The sequence below is a fragment of the Gallinula chloropus genome, assembly GCF_964237585.1.
Source record: "Gallinula chloropus genome assembly, chromosome: 7".
Classification (NCBI taxonomy): Eukaryota; Metazoa; Chordata; class Aves; order Gruiformes; family Rallidae; genus Gallinula; species Gallinula chloropus.
In genome coordinates this window covers 29,817,023-29,836,399 of record NC_140092.1, presented here as the reverse complement: position 1 = coordinate 29,836,399, position 19,377 = coordinate 29,817,023, and the positions used below count along the sequence as shown (strand labels likewise).

The window sequence follows — 19,377 nt, the reverse complement described above, 5'->3', positions numbered from 1 at the left end:
CAGCAGGGTGACCATGAGCCAGCAATGTGCCCCCATGGCTAAGAAGGCCAATGGCATCCTGGGGTGTATGAGAAGGGCTGTGGTTAGTAGGGCAAGAGAGGTCCTTCTGCTCCTCTACTCTGCCCTGCTGAGACCACACCTGGAATGTCTGGTCCAGCGCCACAACGACACAGAACTCCTTGGAAGAGCCCAGCGCAGGGACACCAAGGTGATGGAGTGGAACCCCTTCCTCATGAGGAGAGGCTGAGGGAGCTGGGCCTCATCAGCTTGGAGGAGACTGAGGGGTGACCTTATTCATGGCTATAAATATGTAAAGGGTGAGAGTCAGGAGGAAGGAGCCAGGCTCTGCTCAGGGATGGCCAGAGACAGGACAAGGGGCAGCGGGTGCAGCTGGAGCAGAGGAAGTTCCATGTGAATATAAGGAGGAACTTTCTCCCTGTGAGGGTGACAGAGCCCTGGGACAGGCTGCCCAGAGAGGCTGTGGAGTCTCCTTCTCTGGAGACATTCAAACCCTCCTGGATGTGTTCCTGTGGGATTTAGTCTGGGTGATCCTGCTCTGGCAGGGGGTTGGACTGGATGATCTTTCCAGGTCCCTGCCAACCCCTAACGGTGTGTGATCCTGCGAGCAGGGGAGATGCTTTCCCTTAATCTCCGCCGAGTTTCCATCACAACCCACGGCCGGGCACACAGGCGGCAGCCGGAGCAGCCCAGCCCGGGCCGGGAGCCCCAGCGCCGAGCCACCGGCCTCACCGGGCTCTGCTCCCCGCTCCCCCCGCCGGCACCAGCCGCTCCCTCCCCGGGGCGGGTCTATGGAGCACCCCTCCAAGTACCGGTTACTTTCTCGACGTGTCTTCCCCGGCGCTGCAAAGATTTTAACAATGTTTTATCCCGCCCCCCTTTCCCTGCAGCTGGGAAGCACCGAGCGCCCTCCCCTCTCCCCCCCCGCTCCCTGCGCCGGGATGGAAGTTAATCATCTGCTTGCAATTAGCCTGTGACCTCCCACACAGGGCAGCCCTGTAGCTTTAACGCGGGCGGTGGAAGCGGGAGGGAGCACGGCCGTGCCCGAAGCTGCCGCCGGCCCCCGGCTCCTGCCCGGCCCCGGCAGCTCTGCCCGCCATGGGGACCCGCAGCCTCCTCACCGCCATCCTCGCCGCCGCCTTCGCCTCCCTCCCGCTGCTCCTCGCCGGCCCCTCGGCCCACCGCAAGCTCCTGGTGATCCTGCTCGATGGCTTTCGCTTCGATTACATCGATGACAGCGAGCTGGAAGGGCTGCCGGGCTTTCGGGACATTGTGAACATGGGGGTGAAGGTGGATTACATGACCCCGGACTTCCCCAGCCTCTCCTACCCAAATTACTACACGCTGATGACAGGTGAGTTTCGGGACCGCGATGCTCCTTGGGCGCTGCCAGCTGCCTCTGGAAGACGATGCAAAGCCAGCGTGGAGCTGTGCTTTTAGCTTGGAGTTTGGAAAGCGCTGTGGCATTGTGGCTTGGTGTACCCAGGTGGGAGTGCTGGGCTAGGCTGCTGCACATAAAGCATAAAAACGAGTGGGAAATGCACAGAGAACCAATCTGGAGCCTGCTAACAGCCTTTCCAGACAATATAAAGGCATGGAAACAGAGGGTGGCTGAGACCAGAACTTCTTTTCAGCCAGATGGTCTGTTTTGGCAAGTTCAGTGTTAAATTTATTTTTAGATTTATTTTCAAAATTATCAGACGTTCTGCTTTCACAGCTGAATGTTCCCCTAAATCCCTGTATCCGTAAAATAATCTGGAATAACTAAATAGAAAGACATTAGGGATTTTTGCTTTTGCTCTCCTACGCTTTCCCTCTTTCTGCCTGCCCAGGAGAGGCTTTCAGGAAGTCATAGTTTTCATCATGCTGATTTCTTTTTAATCAAAGTGGAGCTACGTGTGATTGCCGTGATGCTGGGAAGGTGCACAGAGTACAGCTGAGCCCCTTGCATCAGAGAAAGGCATCCTGGAATTAAAATTTCATTAAAGCCAAATGAACCCCCCAAAAATCCAAACAAACAAAACCCAGAGAAGTTTTTTCTGGCATTTACAGTTGGATTTTATTTTTTGGCAAACGAGACCTTCTAGCTAATGAGGAGTGAGAAAATCAGTCTTCTCTGAAGATACGTGCTATCTTCTGCTGTCCTTGGAACAATACAATGCCCAGCAGTCCGTATACTGCTTGCTGGGAAAGCAAATAGATGCCATTGTAAGATCAAAATCTGACATCACTTGTGCCCAGCTTGTTTTGAAACTGCTTAACCCCTTCCTCTTTTGGGAGGAGGATGCCTTTCACTTGCTCATCTCTGAACAGGAGTGTACAAAGATGCTCCAGGTTTGGGGTTTTTTTCATGACTTGGTGCCAACGTGTGAGTGCTGAGCACCTGTCACCACTGAAAGCAGAGGTGTCCCACCACTGTGGACCTTGTTCTTTAGGTGTTTGTAAGCAAACTGGCTCCACACATCACATGTGAAAATGCCTTGGGATGGAGTTGTTAAAGAGAACAGGGAGAATCACTGAACTGTAGGGGTTGGAAGGGACCTACAGAAACCAAGTCCAACAGCCTGCCAAAGCAGGGTCCCTAGGACAGGTCACACAGGGAGGTGTCCAGATGGGGCTGGAATGTCTCCAGAGAAGGAGACTCTACACCCCCTGGGCAGCCTGTCCCAGGGCTCCCTCACCGGGAAGAAGTTCTTCTGCATATTGGTGTGGAACTTCCTGTGCTCCAACTTAAGGCCATCTCCCCTTGTACTGTCCCCACAGACACTGAGAAGAGGCTGCCCATGTCCCCCTGTGTCCCACACTTTAGAGATTTATAAACATTTGTAAGATCCCCTTTCAGGCTTCTTCTCTCCAGGCTGAACAGCCCCAGCTCACTCAGCCTTTCCTCGCAGGGGAGATGCTCCAGGCCCTTCATCCCCTTTGTAGCCTCCTCTGGACTCTCTCCAGGAGATCCCTGGCTGTTTTGTCCTGGGGAACCCAGAACTGGACACAACACTCCAGGTGGGGCCTGACCAGGGCAGAGTAGAGGTGGAAAATGAGAGAGCAACTGCTTTCTCTCCTTACCACACTTAGTCACCCCTCCTGTGAGGTGTCTGCCCGTGGAGCAAATTCTGTAACCGTCCCTTTGAGGAGTTTTGAAACCCTCCTATTCTGTATTTGCAAAGCAGGGGGTTGTTTTGGATTATGAAACACCCCTACTAGACTTCGTGTTTGTAGAGCACTTAAGCTCCTACCCCCCATCTTGAAGCAATGAGACAGTCTATGAGACTGAATTAAAATCGTCTTCCCAGTCTCCTGTCCTTCACCAAGTCGGCTTTCAACCCAAGTGCAACTTAACCACAAGTAACAATTGGCCTCCTTAACACATGAGTCACAGCAGCCTTAAATAGGTCAGGAACCAACTGAGGGCAAAGTTTAGGTGCTGAACGTGCTGAAAGGAAGATCCAAGGCTGCACTTGAGCCCTCAGGGTGGCAGTGGAGGCTGTGTCCTGGCGTGACAGCAGAATAAATTCCAGGGTTGCACTGTTCTTACTCCCAAGGCTGTGGTGCAGTCTCTGCAGAAAGATGTCACTTCTTTGGTGATGGTGGAGTTCAGAGTACAGGGCATGCAGCAGACGTAGCGTTAGCTGTGTGCAGTCTCTTTGCATTCAGTTGGAAGGTTGGGATGGTGCTTGGAAAGAATGCAGCATGGCAGGGTGACATGAAACCACAGAACCATAGGATCGTTTGGGTTGGAGGGGACCTCAAAGACCATCTAGTTCCAACCCCCTGCCATGGGCAGGACACCCTCCACTAGACCAGACTGCCCAAAGCCCCATCCAACTTGGTCATGAACATTTCCAGGGATGGGGCTTCCACAGCTTCTCTGGGCACCCTGTTCCAGTGCCTCCCCACCCTCACAGTAAAGAATTTCTTCCTAGTATCTAACCTAACCCTGCCCTCTTTCAGCTTGAAGCCATTGTCCCTTGTCCCATCACTACACTCCCTGGTGACCGTTGCACCGTAGCGACCTGCTGGGGCTGGGCACGTTACCATCTCCTCATCACCGCTGTCCGGGCCTGGGGAAGCGGCTGCTGCATCTCACTGCTCGTGTATCTTTGCTTGGGGCAGGGGGGAGGAGGGTAACTGATGCAACTTCTGGTTGCAACTGGGCCATGTGGGACTGAATCATTGCCAGAGTTTCTTCTGGGAGATGGGGGACTAAAAGGACAGGCTATTCTTTGTGTCTTGCCCTGAGCTGCTGCATCATGAGCTCCTCAGACTCATGTTTTAACCTCAAACTGCCATGTTTTAGCATTTATGAGTGTGATTTCATAGTATATTGGCAGGGCTTCAGCTAAATCAGCTGGCAAAATTTCTGGCCCCACCTTCACACTCCCACCCCTGACTTGTCTGTTATATCCCACCATTTTTTTTTCAAATAAACACTCCTGTCCCTTCTGTATCTGCTTGTTCACAAGGTCTTGTGGCCTCACACCCATTCAGGAGTAACCACAGCTGCCAGGTTTAGCACAGTGGGTGCATGAAAACACCATGGCTGGGTTGTATTTCTCAAGAGCAAGCCCTCTTTTTTCTCCCTACCATCCTTCACCCAGCACCTGCACAAGCTTCATGGCTGTGGAGGGAGGGGGAGTTGGTATGGGGGAGGTTCTCCCTCGTTTCATTGGCTTTGGAGGAGGGTGGTGGACTCTGTGCCTCAGGCACCATCACTGTTGGGACAGGTCGGTCCCCTGAAGTCTGTAGGACAACAACATGTGCCTCACTGTGTCTCAGTGTGGATGCCCAACTGCAACAGTCAGCCCTGCCAGAAAGTAGCTTGATTCTGTCAGGAGCAGCCAGCAAGAAGTATCACACCCACCTGATTATCTGCAGGATCTTTTAGCTGTTACATTTTACTCTGCTGATCTTTTCAAGCCTAACTGAATTTAATATTAATGAGAAACAGTGAGTTTACTGAGCTTTTCCAGGCTATAGCCAAATCCATGCAACCCTAACTGATGATGGGGAGCCATGGATCTAAAAACCCTCTAATGAGTGTGTGCTGATGTGAAGGACACCCTGCTTTACGAGCCTGGGAGCTGGGGAAGCACAGACCTGGTGTGGTGACTGGGGTCCAGCCTAGGTAAACAGACTGGAGAGGTTTTTGAGGGGAAGGAGATGACTTGCCTGTGGTCACACAGCACTGTAGCGGGGCAGCAGAGGTCTAAGGAGGTCCCCTTCCTGCTTAAATCTGTTTGCTGCTGTTCACCTAAGAGACAATATTTGCTGGAGCTTTCCCAGGTGGCACAGAAAGCTTTAGCCCAAAGCCTGGGGCCTGGCTAGAGGTCTTTTCCCTTCCTCCACATTGTCAGTGATTATGAGGGGGGAAAAGAAGCCCCAGAGCATAGGAACAGGACGAATGCTGATGGTCTGGCTTTGTGTAGAGTCACCCAGTGATTCAGAGCTTGGGGAGAAGCTTCTGTCTCCCTGTGAGCAAGGGCACAGTGGCATGGCCCTCTGCCCCAGGGCACCCTGGCAGCCACCCTGGCTTCCTGCTGCACCCACTGTGCTGTCCCAGGCCATGATGTCCTCCTCCAGCTCCCCTTGCTCAGCAGTGATGGCATCTACTGCAAAGATGCCAGGTGTCACAGATGTCACCCCAAGGGGTGTCCCACCAGGGACGGTGAGTGCTCACAGCTCAACAGGAAAGCAAAGTGACATCCTGAGTTAGCTGAAAGACAAGTGCTGTTTCCTTGCAGACAGCTCCAAACATCATCTGGGTCACTGCTGGAGCAAGGGGATCTTGCTGGTGTACAACTGGAGAAGTTGGTGTGTTACAGAATTCGGGTGGCATGCAAGGTAGCCCAAGGATGTGCCATACCAGCTGATGATCCCACTCTTTGAAAAGCTGTCTCTTCTATCAGCTTCATGGCTTGGTTTGGGCTCCCACAGTGGTCTAAAGACTGGTTTCTGGGTGGCTGGGTCACGTTCTGAGCTGCCAGGCTGCATCCTGCCTGGCGCCTGAGCTCTCTGGGCTCCAGTTATGGTATTCCCAGTTGTTGACTGGAAAGGCATAGCATGAAACAGGGAATTAAGGTGAAAGGAGTTGTTGCTGCCAACGTGAGTGTTTGGGAGAGCTTTGTGGGGCTTGGTGTGGAGGGAAGGAGTCGTCCAAAACCCCGTATCCCAAAAGGCTTCACTGAAATGCAGCAGGTGCTGCTTGTGTTGCAAAGAAGGAGTGTGAAGATCTCGAGATACCTTGGGGTTTTGTGCTGTGGGAGCTTTAAGCTTTTCCCTTTCCCTGCTGTGGCCTGGCTCTGCCAGCAGCTCTCGTGCCAAGCCAGATGGAAAGTCTGAGATCTCCCCTGTAACCCCAGCGAGTGCAAGTTATTGCTTCAGAGCCCTTTGTGCCCTGTCTCTTTATACACACTGCTCACACCAAGGAGTTTGGGTCTGCTGGGGAACCCCAGCACTGCAACCCCCACGGACACCACTACCCACAATTTAGGGCACACAGTAGGCCCCTTATTTTTCAGCCCCAGCCAGCATAAACATGGGTGGACAGTATCCCAGCTGAGCTGGAAGCTCAGGGAAGATTTCTTTTCCAAGATCCTAACAACAAATGAGGTCTTTTCTGGCAGGTCCTCTTCAAGGACACGCCAGCCTCCCCATCAGCCGTGCAGCCCTGTGTCCAAGAGCTGTATTTCTCTTGGCTTCCGTGGGAAGCTGAGGGAGTTTCTGCTTGCAGAAGTGGGTGGGTGGGGAATTTCTTGGAGAGGAGCCAGTGAGGGGCCTCCATGTCCCTCTTTGGGCAGGACCTCAATTTAAATACGTGGCAGAGAGGCTGTGAGGTCCCCTGAAGCTTGTGGAATGGAGGAAGAGGTTGAACCGAGGATGTTTCAGGGATCCTGAACCCCAAGGTGAGGCCTGTGGTCTTTGCAGGGCTGTCCCACGCTTACAGTAATTCAGCAATGACTTGGTTGGGGCTTCTGTAATACACAGGGGTGGTGTGTGGTGTTTCCCCAGCCATTGCAGCTCAGCCCTGTGTGTCCATCACCTTCTCTGCATGGCAGGAGGAAGAGGTGCAACATGACAGAGGCCTCAGGGGTGGGTGATGGTCAAGGTCTGCTCTGCCAGGCTGCAGGTTCCACCCATCTCCTCTGTTTCTATTGTCCTTCCTCCATGCCTCAGCCTCTGTGCTGGCGTTACTTCACTGCTAATGGGCTTTGGTGGGTGATGTTGCAGCTACCAAGCTCTCTACCAAGATAGCCAGTCTGCTTTCCCCTTGGCACAGCAAATCTGGACACCCACCATGCCCAGTTTATTCCACACTTTCTAGCAGCAAAATCCTTTGGGCTCATACCCCTGCAGCCCTCTGGGGACTGGCCAATGTGCACATCTACCAGTCCACTTATTGTTTGCTGTGAGAGGTGTCCCAGTGTACAGCCCAGCATCTCCACTCTCCATCTGCTCAGTACCTAGAGGAAGCCCCAATCTGATGATGGCTCTAGTGGGTGCCTCTTTTCTGCTGTCCAGTTAACGGTATCCAGACTCCAGCCTGGTCCAGGAAAGCATGCAGAGAATTCCTGGTTAGCAGCTAAGGAAGGCTTTAACTACATAAACAATACCTGCAAACTGTCTGAGGCTTAAAAACCAGAGGGGAAATTTGTTATTGGTACGTGTGAGCTGAAGCCATCTCAGCATCACCATCCAAGCTGAGAAAAAAGCCAGAAGGACACAAAGAGTGTGATGAGTGACAAGGGAATGGGGCTTTGTCTTTTCACTCCTCTTCACCACCACGGCTGGCAGCAGTACCAGCAGAGATGAAGAGATTCTGTTTGGGGTACAGATGGGTTTTAAGCAGCACTCTCTTGGACTTGGTGCCTTTCCGTTTCTGAAATTGTGTGTTGCGACGTGGAAGAGCACAAAGAAGCCTGTGGTATCGCTGTGAACTGGAAGGGAAGGGGGACTATCCTACCAGGGACAGGCTGGAGAAGAGAGGGGGAACTGGAGGAGGGGTTACTTTTTATGTTCTTCACCTCACTCAGCTTGCTCACTGCTTGCAGGAAGGTTGTGATGCCAAGTGCCAAGATTTTTCTCTTTCACACATACACAAAATGTTGTAAAAAAACCTCGGTCTTTGCTTTCTACTAGTCAAAAAGCCCTCAAAACCCACAACCCCCCCACTTTTGAAGTGGAGAACAGAAAGTTTTCTCTAACACAAGGTCATATGCTACAAATTGAAGCACAGATTTTTTCCCTTCTTACTAGCTACAGCCTCACAGCTACACTACCTCCTACCAGCTCCTGGCAGCAGCAAGTGGACGTTCACCTACTAAGGTGTTCCTTAGCCCAGAGATGAAGGCTCATACCCTCTCTAACAGTGCAGCCAGCACATGGTTTTGTTCAGGTCCTTGGTAGTGCTTGCAGTTGTGGTGTTGTACCCAGCGAGGGGAGGTTCAGAGGTCCCAGCATGGTCCCTCAGCCCGCCACTGCCAGGAGTCCTGCTGCCAGCCTGGAGCTCTCCAGGGATGCAAGACCTGCCTTCCCACATGCCCGAGCATCTACAAAGCCTAACCTGGATGCTTTGGAAGCAATTTTTGTGCACCTTAGCCCTGGTCCTGTTGTGAAAACATCAAATTAAGAGTTTCACACTCTTAAATGAATCTCCTTCAGGGGAAAAAAGCAATGCTGTGTATAGCTGAGACTCTTCTGTGCCTTCTAATGCGATCCTGCTTGGATTGCAAAGTCTCACCTGACTAAGGTGTTTCTGCTTTGGATCTGTCTGGCATTTGAGGCCATAAAAAAATTGGGAAGGCTTTACCAGCGAGCTCTTCTGGGAAAGTAAAGTGTCTGTGCACATCTTGCAGGTACTGTTTTTGCTCGGGGGTCCTGCAGATGGCAGGGCCGCTTTGCCCAACGCAGCGTTCCCTCTGACTCCTTGTGAGCTGTGCTCTCCTCCAGGCCCGTTAAGGTTCAGCACACAGGGGTTTTTTTCTCCCCCCTGTGGTGTTTCTTTTCAAAGCAGAGCAGATGAGACTCAGAGGGGGACGAGCAGCAGGGCATGTATTGAAGCGGGCAGAGCTGGACCTTTCGGGATGCTCGGCTCACAGCAGGCTGGGCCCAGTCCTTGGGGGCAGCGTCACCATGGCTTCCCCTTCAGAGTGGAAATATGGTGCTGGGGGCTCTAAAGTCCTGTTCTCCCCCTCCTCCAGGCAGGCAGCATGAGTAAGTCATCCAGGAGGTCACCAGGGATGTTCCCCAGTCTATATAGCCCCATGGCAGTCTGTGCTTGCATCGTGCCCTCCTGGCTCTTGTGACTTCCCAGGGAGCAGGGACACCATGGTGGGAATGGCCTTGCCATTGCAGCAAGGCACGGGTATAATGTTACAGAGCACGTTCAGGTGAGTGCAGGTGCTTTGGTTTGTCATCAGGTGGATGCCACAGGGGTGCAGGTGGTGGTACCTTTGGTGAGCTGGCTAATGCCCACGCTGTGGGTTCTCTGATTAAAGCTCATTTGCTTAGCACTGAGACAATTTGCCTGTGTTTTGTGGTGCCAGGTACAGTGTCACACATCAGCCACATGCCTCCTTGCAAAAGCCAGATCAAGTGTCTCAGCAGAACGTTTTCTCTTGTAGATGTAGATGCAGGTGGTCCCTCTATGGTACATCACAGAATCACAAGGTTGGAAAAGACCTGTAAGATCGAGTCAAACCATTCCCATCCTATGCTAAACCATACCCCTAAGTACCTCATCTACCCTTTTTAGTAAACACATCCAGGGATGGTGTGTTTAAAACCACCAGCACATCGTGAGTACTGGTGGTCCTGCAGTCAGTGAGAGACCACTGAAGAAAGGATGTTCCTGCAGCAAATGCTGTAGGAGCACAAGCTCTGGTTTCCATGTCTCAGGGTGCACAGCTATCAGTGCTCCTCTGCTGTAGTTGTGGGTGGCCAAGTGGCTGCGTGTCTTGCAGTGTGTTTGTTGTTGGGTTTGGTTTTGCATAGATTCATTTGAATGCTGAACCAAAGTGCCTGGAGACGTGGGAATGTGCTTCAGGCAAACCCAGTGCTGTAAGAAGCGTGGTGTCCACGCAAGCTGTAGCACCAGACTTGCAAATGCTTTTGCTGGCACTCTTCCAGAAGGATCCAGCAGTTATCACACTCCTGGGAACTATGCCCTCTTTGTTTTCCTGCCCTGAGGAAGGGGTGCTTTCTGCTGCGACAGAAGCAGTGAGTTTGATGAGTGACATCTGCACCCTGAAGTTGCTTTTTTGCCCCGTTTCTACTTTTGCAGCTCTTCAAATAACGCTTGATTACGGAGGCAGCTTGGGGTAGTGGAAGCAGTAACAAATCCCACGTGCTGTGGTGGCTGCTCTAACACCCTGTTGCTGTTTTGATGATCCTTAAAGGGGACATCACCAAAGCTCCTTTTCTCAGGCTGGAGAATATGCAACAGGTGGGTGTAAAGAGCTCAGGTCGTGAAGGTGACCCAAGAGTGATTTGGGAGGTGACTTCAGGGCTTCAGCACTGACCTGCGGGGTTCCCAGGCTGGCACCAGTTGCCTGCCCACAGTTTAGCAGGTTGATACATGCTGAGGAGTACGTGGACTTGGAGAAGCTGAAGAGACAGGGTTGCCCTCAAAGTGGGCAGGCTGTGTTTTTGGTGCACTGGAGGCTTCCTTCTAGCTCCTTGTAGACTTACAGTGAAGAAAGCACCTGGCAGGCTAAAGAAGACAGCTTGCTGCCCGTCTGACCTGGCAGTTCTCCTGTATCAAACCTGTTTGTAAACAGTGAGTGCCACAAACTGGGACTCCTCTGGGCAGGAGGAGATGTTCTGCATAACTGAAATACTTCATGGTAGGGAACGAGAGTTCAAAATCCATTTCAAAGTCACATGGATGCAGCGTGTACAGAGTCCTCTGCCCGGAATGATGCCTTTTCAAAACAAGCATAGAGAGGTTGTTTCAGTTCTGATCACCAAGCCCAGTCTCACAATAGTCAGAGCCTGATATCCTGATCCTCCCAGTGGCGTGACTCACCAGCTAGTGATGACAGTGTCTCACATGGGCATTAGATGTTGCTTTTTAAGATAGGAAAAGCCTGAACTCCCAGTATGACTTAATTTGCAACATTTATTTTCCAGTTTTTGTTAATTCACCAACTCTTAAACATGGTATCTCCTCTTCTGACTATGACAAGAAGTGGAAGACATCTCTTGGCTATTCTATACTACATTTTAGCCTGGAAAAGAGGAGGCTGAGGGGAGACCTTATCACCACCTACAACTACCTGACAGGAGGTTGTAAAGAGGTGGGCGTTGGTCTCTTCACCCAAGTGACAGGAGATAGGACAAGGGGAATGGCCTCAAGATGATCCAGGGCAGGGTCAGATTAGAGATTAGGAAGAAGTTCTTCACCAAAAGAGTTCTCGGGCACTGGAACAGGCTGCCCAGGGAGGGGGTTGAGTCACAGACCCTGGATGTGTTTAGCAGACAGTTAGATGAGGTACTTAGAGATATGGTTTAGCACAGGACAGGAAAGGTTGGACTCGATGCTCTCAAAGGTCTTTTCCCACCTTGTGACTCTGTGATCTTGTAACATAAAGTTGCCCACAGACCCCGAGATGCACTACAAGGGCTGAAAACATCTGACAGAATGACTGCTCCCCTCACAACCCAGAACAAAGCATGTTAATGAATAATAATACTAAAAAGTAAATCTAACAGTAACAGAAAATAAAAGTATTATATATAAAAGTATATATAAAGATTTTAGCCTTGTTTTTGCTTGTTGGCAGAAAAACAATGTGCCCTATGGAGAAAGGAGAAGGGAAATGGTGGGTATGTAAAAATAGCCTCAAACTTGGTGGATGTGGATGTGTGGAAGGAGCCAGACGTCCACCAAACATGTAGCACCCGCATGGGCTGGTGCTGCTGAGGTTTGTGTGTGTGTATGGCATGTTGAGCAGGGCACAGGGTGTGGGATTTCTGTCTTCTGGCCTCGCCTCAGATGTCTAAAAGTTGGTCCTCAGAAGCTCAGCTAATGATGTGATCTTTCTCCACAATTAATAGTGGGCAAGTTGTACCTCCAGAGGATAACTCCTCCCAGGTGTCTTGGTATGAGTTGTGTTCTGGAGGTGCTGCTTGAGTGTGTCCAGAGGACTACAAGGCTGGTGAAGGGTGTGGAAGTCAAGTCTTATGAGGAGGGACTGAGGGAGCTGGGATTGTTTAGTCTAGAGAAAAGAAGACTGAGGAGAGACCTCATCACTCTCTACAACTACCTAAAAGGTGGTTGTAGTGAGGTGGGGGTTGGTCTCTTCTCCCTGGTAGCCAGTGACAGGACAAGGGGAAATGGTCTTAAATTGTGTCAGGGAATGTTTAGGTTGGATATTAGGAAAAATTCCTTTACTGAAGGAAGGGTTGAGTCACCATCCCTGGAGGTCTTTAAAAGAAGAGTAGATGTTGTACTTGGTGTCATGGTCTAGTGTTGGACCTAGTTGGGCTGGATAGATGGTTGGACTCAATGATCTTGAAGGTCTTTTCCAACTGTAACCATTCTATGACTCTATGATTCTTTGATTCTTCTCCATTGACTGTGAAGGGTACACAGGCAGCTGACAAGCTTCAGCAACTAACTTTTAGGTGGCTGAACTGGGGGATATTGAGAGCTACCTAAAGGACCTAGGTAACAGAGTTGAGAAGTGGTTGCAAGGTAAGAGGTCCCTGAGTTCAAATCAGGCCTTTTCAGCTGATGTGTTGGATGATCTAGTGGTAGTGGTGGTGGTGCTGGTGGAACCTCTCTGCTGGAGAACACCAACCTGATTCTACTGTGGTGTTTTGTTTTTTCTCCAACCCCACAGGTCGTCACTGCGAGGTCCATCAGATGATTGGGAACTACATGTGGGACCAGAAGGCAAATGTATCTTTTGATATTGGTTTGAATAAAGACAGCCTGCTGCCTCTCTGGTGGAATGGATCAGAGCCTTTGTGGGTCACCATGATGAAAGAAAAGAAGAATGTTTCCATGTACTACTGGCCAGGTTAGTATGCCAGGAATGGCTACCACCTTAACGGGGCATCTTTACATCCAAGGACTACATGCATTGTAGGGTTGGTCTTTAATACAGGTCTGAAATACAGGCAAGGATTATGAGTGCTTTACTCACTGCTTGTAGAAGTGAGTTATCTTCTCATAGGCCATGACAACTTGCACGTGGTTAGAAAGGAAAAGGCTGAAGTGTCCCTGGAGGTAGTGTGCCACCAAACATTACCTTGAGGGGTTCCTGCTTTGCAGAGCATCCCCTCCTCCACCTGTAGCTCCTGCCCACTTGTAGCTGCTGCTGTGCTGAATGGTTCACAGACCAATGCTGTAGACCATGTCAGTAATCAAAATTAAATGGTAACCATCTTCCTCCAGTGCTTGTTTGATTAACCTGGAAATTAATAGCTGAAGATGATCAACTTGTGCTGTGGGGAGAGCAAACGCCATCTGAAAGCCAAGCATCCTCTGGTGAGCTGGAGTGAGTGGTTTTGTCCTTCATAATGAAGCTGAGGTCCTAATGGCTCTAAGCCTGAGCCATTCATTTGGAAGGACTTTGCTTTTCCATTCATGTTTTTTTGGACACTGGACCACCAAAATCACCAGGGATGTATAATAACAAGTCTTGCTTGACAACTAGGAGCCTACCCTTAGGGACCCACATGGAAACAGGTATTCCAGCTGTGCCCCCCCAACCAAATCCCTTGCAAGATACCCAAATTCTCAACTTTTTACCTTATACCTCTGCTACCTAAGCAGTATCCAAATACTGTCCCATGTGTAACCACAGGTTAGAGGACCATGTGCTAGAAGTGCTGTATTGAATACAGCCAGTGCCAGTGGGTAGGGCAGCAGCAGCTGATTCGTGCCGCGGGCTCCTGGCCAGTTCATCTTCCATCCCAAGGCACACATGCCTGGTCATGCTTTTCCCATGCAGTGTGGCAAGTGGTCCTGTGAGGAAAGAAACAACCCCAAAAACAGCTGTCATGAAAGCAAAGAAAGGGCAAAACAGGATGAAAAACATCAAAAAGCCATCCAGAGCATTTCTACAGTGCTGAGGAATACAAAGGTCTGAGGGTGGCAATATCGCCCTACGGACACAAAGGCAGTCCAAAGGACTGGGATCACTTTTGGATCAGCCTTCAAAAAAAGGCTGCTGCTTAGTGGAGATCATCCAAGTGACCTAACCCCAGTGTGAACAGTGGGAGGTAGAAATCATAGGGGAATGGAGGAGTTCTTCCAAGGATTTACGCTCCATAGTAAGGGTGCAACCCTAACTCCTAGATTTATGATTTTAAAGCTGAAATTCTTCAAAAGTCATTGGACTGTGGAGAGGTGCCAAACAAAATGAAAGAAAGAAAGAAGGGTTTAATAACCATGGTGGGTGAAGGTCCCACAGGAGTTTGCACTGTGATCGGCTACTAGTGATTAACTTTCCAGTCTGAGGATATACTGCTGCTTAGTAATGAATCTTGCAAATCTGATCAAGATCCAAGCAGGAAAAGTTTGGGAAACTGTTACTAGGAACAGTGTACAGCCAAATTAATCACACTCTGTTCTGGAGGATGGGAGTTTCTCTCTAGACCCTGGTGAAGACAAACAAGACAGATCCAATGTAGCAGAAACATGTCACTGATGCCAACAAGCTGATTCCCTGGGTTAACTTCTACCACGGCCATTTCCTCCCCAGAGCCAGTTCCAAGCTTTGCAAAGTCTGAGCCCCAAATCTGCCTCTTCGTGCTCTTCCCCTTGTTCCCCTCTCACACGTAATCAATGCTTCGTGGAAGAAAACTCAGAACCCAGCACACAGGGACATGGAGCAGGTGGGAACATGCATCCATCACAGCTTACCTCTGAGCCCCATACAAACACAGCAAAGACAACTTGTGAGTAGAAGTCATCTGCCTCCAGGAGCTGAAATGCCACCGCGCCAGGGGTCCCACCCGCCGCTTGTGCCAAAACATAAAGCGCTTGGTGTGTAAGGTCATTTTCCTGCTTTCTTCTGTCATATATTAGGCAGTTTCTGCTCTTCAAGGCATTCCTGGGGAAAAAGTCACGCCTCTTCTGGCAGTTGGTGAAGTAAAACAGTAGACCTGATACCCCACCTGGGGTGAGAGGCGCAGCCTGGTCGCCCAGATTGCCTGCCTGAGGCACTGCCACTTCCATCAGATGGAGAAGCCCTAGAGGAGCATGAGAGCATCCTGGTGGCATCACTGGAGCTGGGGTTTTATAGCACTCCTCACCCTCAGCGATGCCACCCCAGGCTCTCAAGCTGCTTCATTTTTCATCAGCATATGCAACTGCTTCAGCTGAAGTGCAGTGACATCGGGTCTCAACACTGAAATGACAGAAAGGGGGGGAAATAAAGTCTCTACACCCAATCTTTTGCCCTTTAGACACAACATTTACCAGACTGTGGAGCCAGGCTGGGAAGTTTTGAAAACCTTCTGTTATGACATGAAGTGTCCAACTGCTAAACCAGTGTTTAGAAACGCAGTCCAAAGCTGGCAGGGGCTCACGTCTCCATGTCAGACAGATAAAGAGGAGCTTATGTATTGCTGTGACAGAAATCTCTATTGCTGCTCCAGAAGTTTGGGTTTTTAAATAAAGGTTTAGCATCACACAGAAGTGTGTGGAAAGGTATCTAACATTACATCATAGCAAGTATGGCTTATCTATTTGTAGCCTAACCAAGCAAAACTTTGTCTGGCTCCAAATACTTTTAAACTTATTTTCCTATAATATTTTAAAAAGAAAATTTACCGGCTCTTCTGGCCTCCAGAGAAATGAAATTTAGTTATTAAAGGGTCTTTGGAGCTAGTAGTGTGAAATTGTAACAAGCCTTATCATCAAAAATCCAATTTTAAGCTCTCGTTGTCACAGAGGGAGAATAGAAAAAGAGAAAAAGAAGAAGAAAAGGAAGAAGGAAAGAAGAAGAGACAAAGAAAAAAAAAAAAGAAAAAGGAAGTTTTTGACATCCAAGCAGCCTGACTTTTCAGTGTTACTGCCAATGAGCTGCATAAATACTGAAAACCAGTATTTAGTGGCCAGAATGATTTCCAATTGTTGCCGCCTCTGTAATCTTTTACACCATGCTCATAATTTGATAATATAGAAATAGTGAAGATAATATCTCTCAGATCCCCAAAAGGTTAATGTTTCCAGTTAAAATTATCTCTGAGGAACAATACCTGAGAAGATTATAATCTGCTGTCTGTATCCAAAGAGGTAAAAAGAGGCTAAATCATCATATTCATCGTCACTGGCTACGAGCAGCCACCCACCCGAATGCAAACTTTAGGCATTTCCAACATGTTTCCAAATGTGTCCTTAACTTCCTGCCTGGCTTTGCAGCCAATCTTCTCCCAGGCTCAGAGGAGACATTTGCTCTGAAGTTCCAGTTCCATCCTGAAATACTGTCAAAGCCCAAGCACCTGAGGTGGCTGAAAATCCATGTTTTGCTGCTGATAGCACCCAGAACATCATCCAAAAGACTGCAGCTGTACTCCCTCAGGTTGGGGGTGAGGGCTCATGATTCCTGGAGATGTTTCCAGGTCATTCATGGTACCTCTTCTTTTTTTGGATGATTTGGTTAGACAGCAGCTGGGACACAGTGTAACTTCTGGAGAGGGATGTGTAGAAATGTTAGTGGGGGTGATATGGAGTCAGTCCTTGTCAAGTAATGTCCCCCCTGCTTGGTGGTACTGCAGGTTACTTTGTGTTGGACAGAGAAACGCTGCAGTAGCTCCACACAGTAAGTCACCTGAGTTTGGGGCAACAGGGGAAGATTAAGAAGTGAGCACCCTCACATACTCAAGCAAGGTTAATAAAACAAATATTAGATGGAGGTTTGAAATTATTTAAATACATTTTCACGTAAAGATCAATTAACTGGCCATGTGCTCTGTTTACTGTTGCAAATAATTAATTCTTACAAGCAATTAATCATGAGAGATGGAGTCCCCTGAAACACACAAAGACCATGGAGACATGGGAGTCACTACCATGGACCACTGGGTGAAGAGACAGCATCTCCCATGTGCGCTAGGGCTCTCCCTTTTGGGAAGGGTAACCTCCATTGGCCTTTGCAGAAAGCCAGGTGGGATTTTCAAATAACTTCCTAAGCTTAAATATTTACATTTTTCTGACCTTTTGTGGCACTCCTGAGAAGTCACGATCAGAAGTCCCTTGGCCAGCTTAACCTGCAAGCACTGTGCTTCTCCCTGTGCCCTGGTATTACACCTCAGCAATGTCAGCTCATGTGGGCTGGGATGCCAGACACTGACAAATTCTCTTTATTGAGATCCCAGTAAGCAAACCTCAATAAATCATCTCTGCAAACAGTTCTCCTCACACCTGCTCTGCAACCTTCTCATCTCCAAGCAGCAAGTCAACCTATGACTGTCCTATTCCTTTCATCCCAAAGAAGAAGCAGTGTGACCCACATAGGCAAATTCAAGCTATGGCTTACAGTTGCCTTTCTTTTTTGCTATATACAGAGGCCAGTTCACAAAATATTATTATTTTTTTTTCTTCCTTATTTTTCCTCCCTTGTGCCACAGGAATACACCAGAAAATACATAACTCTGATGGGAGGACTCTGGGGCACTCAAAAGATAATTTACATGAATCCAATGTTTCTGAAAGCACAGTTCTTTTAAATATTAATGTTATTCAGCAGCACAGTAAGTGGAGAGCAAAAGGGCAAAAAAATACCACCCCAGAAAAACATGTTTTTGTGTGTTCAGGGCCATGTTCTCCTGTAGGATTTGTTGCCATAAATTTCTGGGCCGCAAAACAGACTGTGTTTTGCAAGGAAGGCTGCAAGTTACCAAGAGAGTTAATTGGTTTATACTGTTTTAATAAGACCTCCTGGGAAACAGATTTAATAGTAGAGTGCCAGCATCACATAATAAAATGCAGTCTATGGAGGATATTATGACTTAAGATACAGCCCCTCTAACTGGAAGGTACCTGCTGAACTTTGAGGGAACAGTATATCAACCTATTCTCACAGAATCATAGGGTTTGGAAGGAACCTCCAGAGATCATCAGGTCCAACCCCCCCTGCCAAAGCAGCTCCCCAGCTCATATTGCACAGGTCAGCATCCAGACAGGTCTTGAATATCTCCAGAGAAGGAGACTCCACACCCCCTGGGCAGCCTGTCCCAGGGCTCCCTCATCCTCACTGGGAAGAAGTTCTTCTGCATGTTGGTGCGGAACTTCCTGTGCTCCAACTTGCGGCCATTGCCCCTTGTTCTGTCCCCACAGACCACTGAGAAGAGGCTGGTCATTTCCCCCTGTGTCCCATACTTAAGATATTTATAAACATTAATAAGGCCAGGTGGGGCCTGACCAGGGCAGAGTAGAGGGGGAAGCCTGTTGGAAGCCTGTCAATGAGGCTACCTGGCCACAGTAGTTGAAAGAAAACAAGGTCATGATTTGGGTGGAAACTTTCTGCCATGGGAAGGTCACCCAGAGACCTGCCTTTGAGAGAGGGAAATAAAAGGACCCAATGTTTTGGGGTCTCTTGTTTGCCACGAGCACTCATCAAACCAACATCTCTTCCTCCTTCCCCTCCCTATCCCCAAGGTTTCCTGCAAGGAGAGCGTAAGGTAAGTATCATCACAGGGAATCTGGCTCAAAACCTGAACTTGGACCCCACCTTGTGGCGTCTGTGATCGGGGTGGCACAGCAAAGCTTCCCACCTTTTTCACTTGTAGGTTGTGAGGTTGAAATCCTTGGAGTCAGACCGAGTTATTGCCGTGAGTACTTCAGCGTCCCAACAGACAAGAACTTCGCGGATGCCATCAGCGATGCTCTGGAGTCTCTGCGGTACGTCACTAGAATCCTGCAGCGTGCCCTTTTGTCTCTCAGGGATGAGTGTTTGGGTTTATTATCAGCCTTGGGGATGTTCAGGGGTGGCTACCAGGTAGGAAGACACGGGCTGAGGCTGCTTTCTAACCACTGTCATAGAAACACCACCCTTACAGGGATAAGCCCTCACGTTAACAGCAGAGGGAATGATGTGCTCATCCTTTTCATGACTTAGTGGTTTTAATTTGCTGTTCCAAACAACTTCAAGATCAACCTGTGAGTATCTGTTCACTGACCTGCAAGAGCAGGCTTTGGAATGCTGGGATTTAGAGAGAGCTGCAGGGAATTTGGAAATGCTGACATCAAGCTCTGGTCACTTATTTGCGTAACTGATGTTTTGGCTCCTTTAGAACATCTCAGGTACATTCTGGAGTGGGCCTTCATTTGGTACAGAACTATAGAACAGAACAGTTCAGTTGGAAGGGACTTACAATGATCATTTAGGCCAACTGATAGGAATA

General features: G+C 49.3%; 1 protein-coding gene across 1 annotated transcript in view; it reads left to right on the top strand.

Moving 5' to 3' along the window:
* Positions 1-1,116: 1,116 nt before the first annotated feature.
* The window catches only part of ENPP6 (ectonucleotide pyrophosphatase/phosphodiesterase 6), a gene marked incomplete at its 5' end in the record, with an annotated part of 31,893 nt that continues 13,632 nt past the window's right edge, over positions 1,117-19,377 (top strand). The window contains 3 exons of the mRNA XM_084266806.1: positions 1,117-1,372; positions 12,861-13,040; positions 18,763-18,874. Coding sequence (XP_084122932.1) covers positions 1,117-1,372; positions 12,861-13,040; positions 18,763-18,874 — 548 coding nt within the window. The remainder of the gene's footprint in view (positions 1,373-12,860; positions 13,041-18,762; positions 18,875-19,377) is intronic.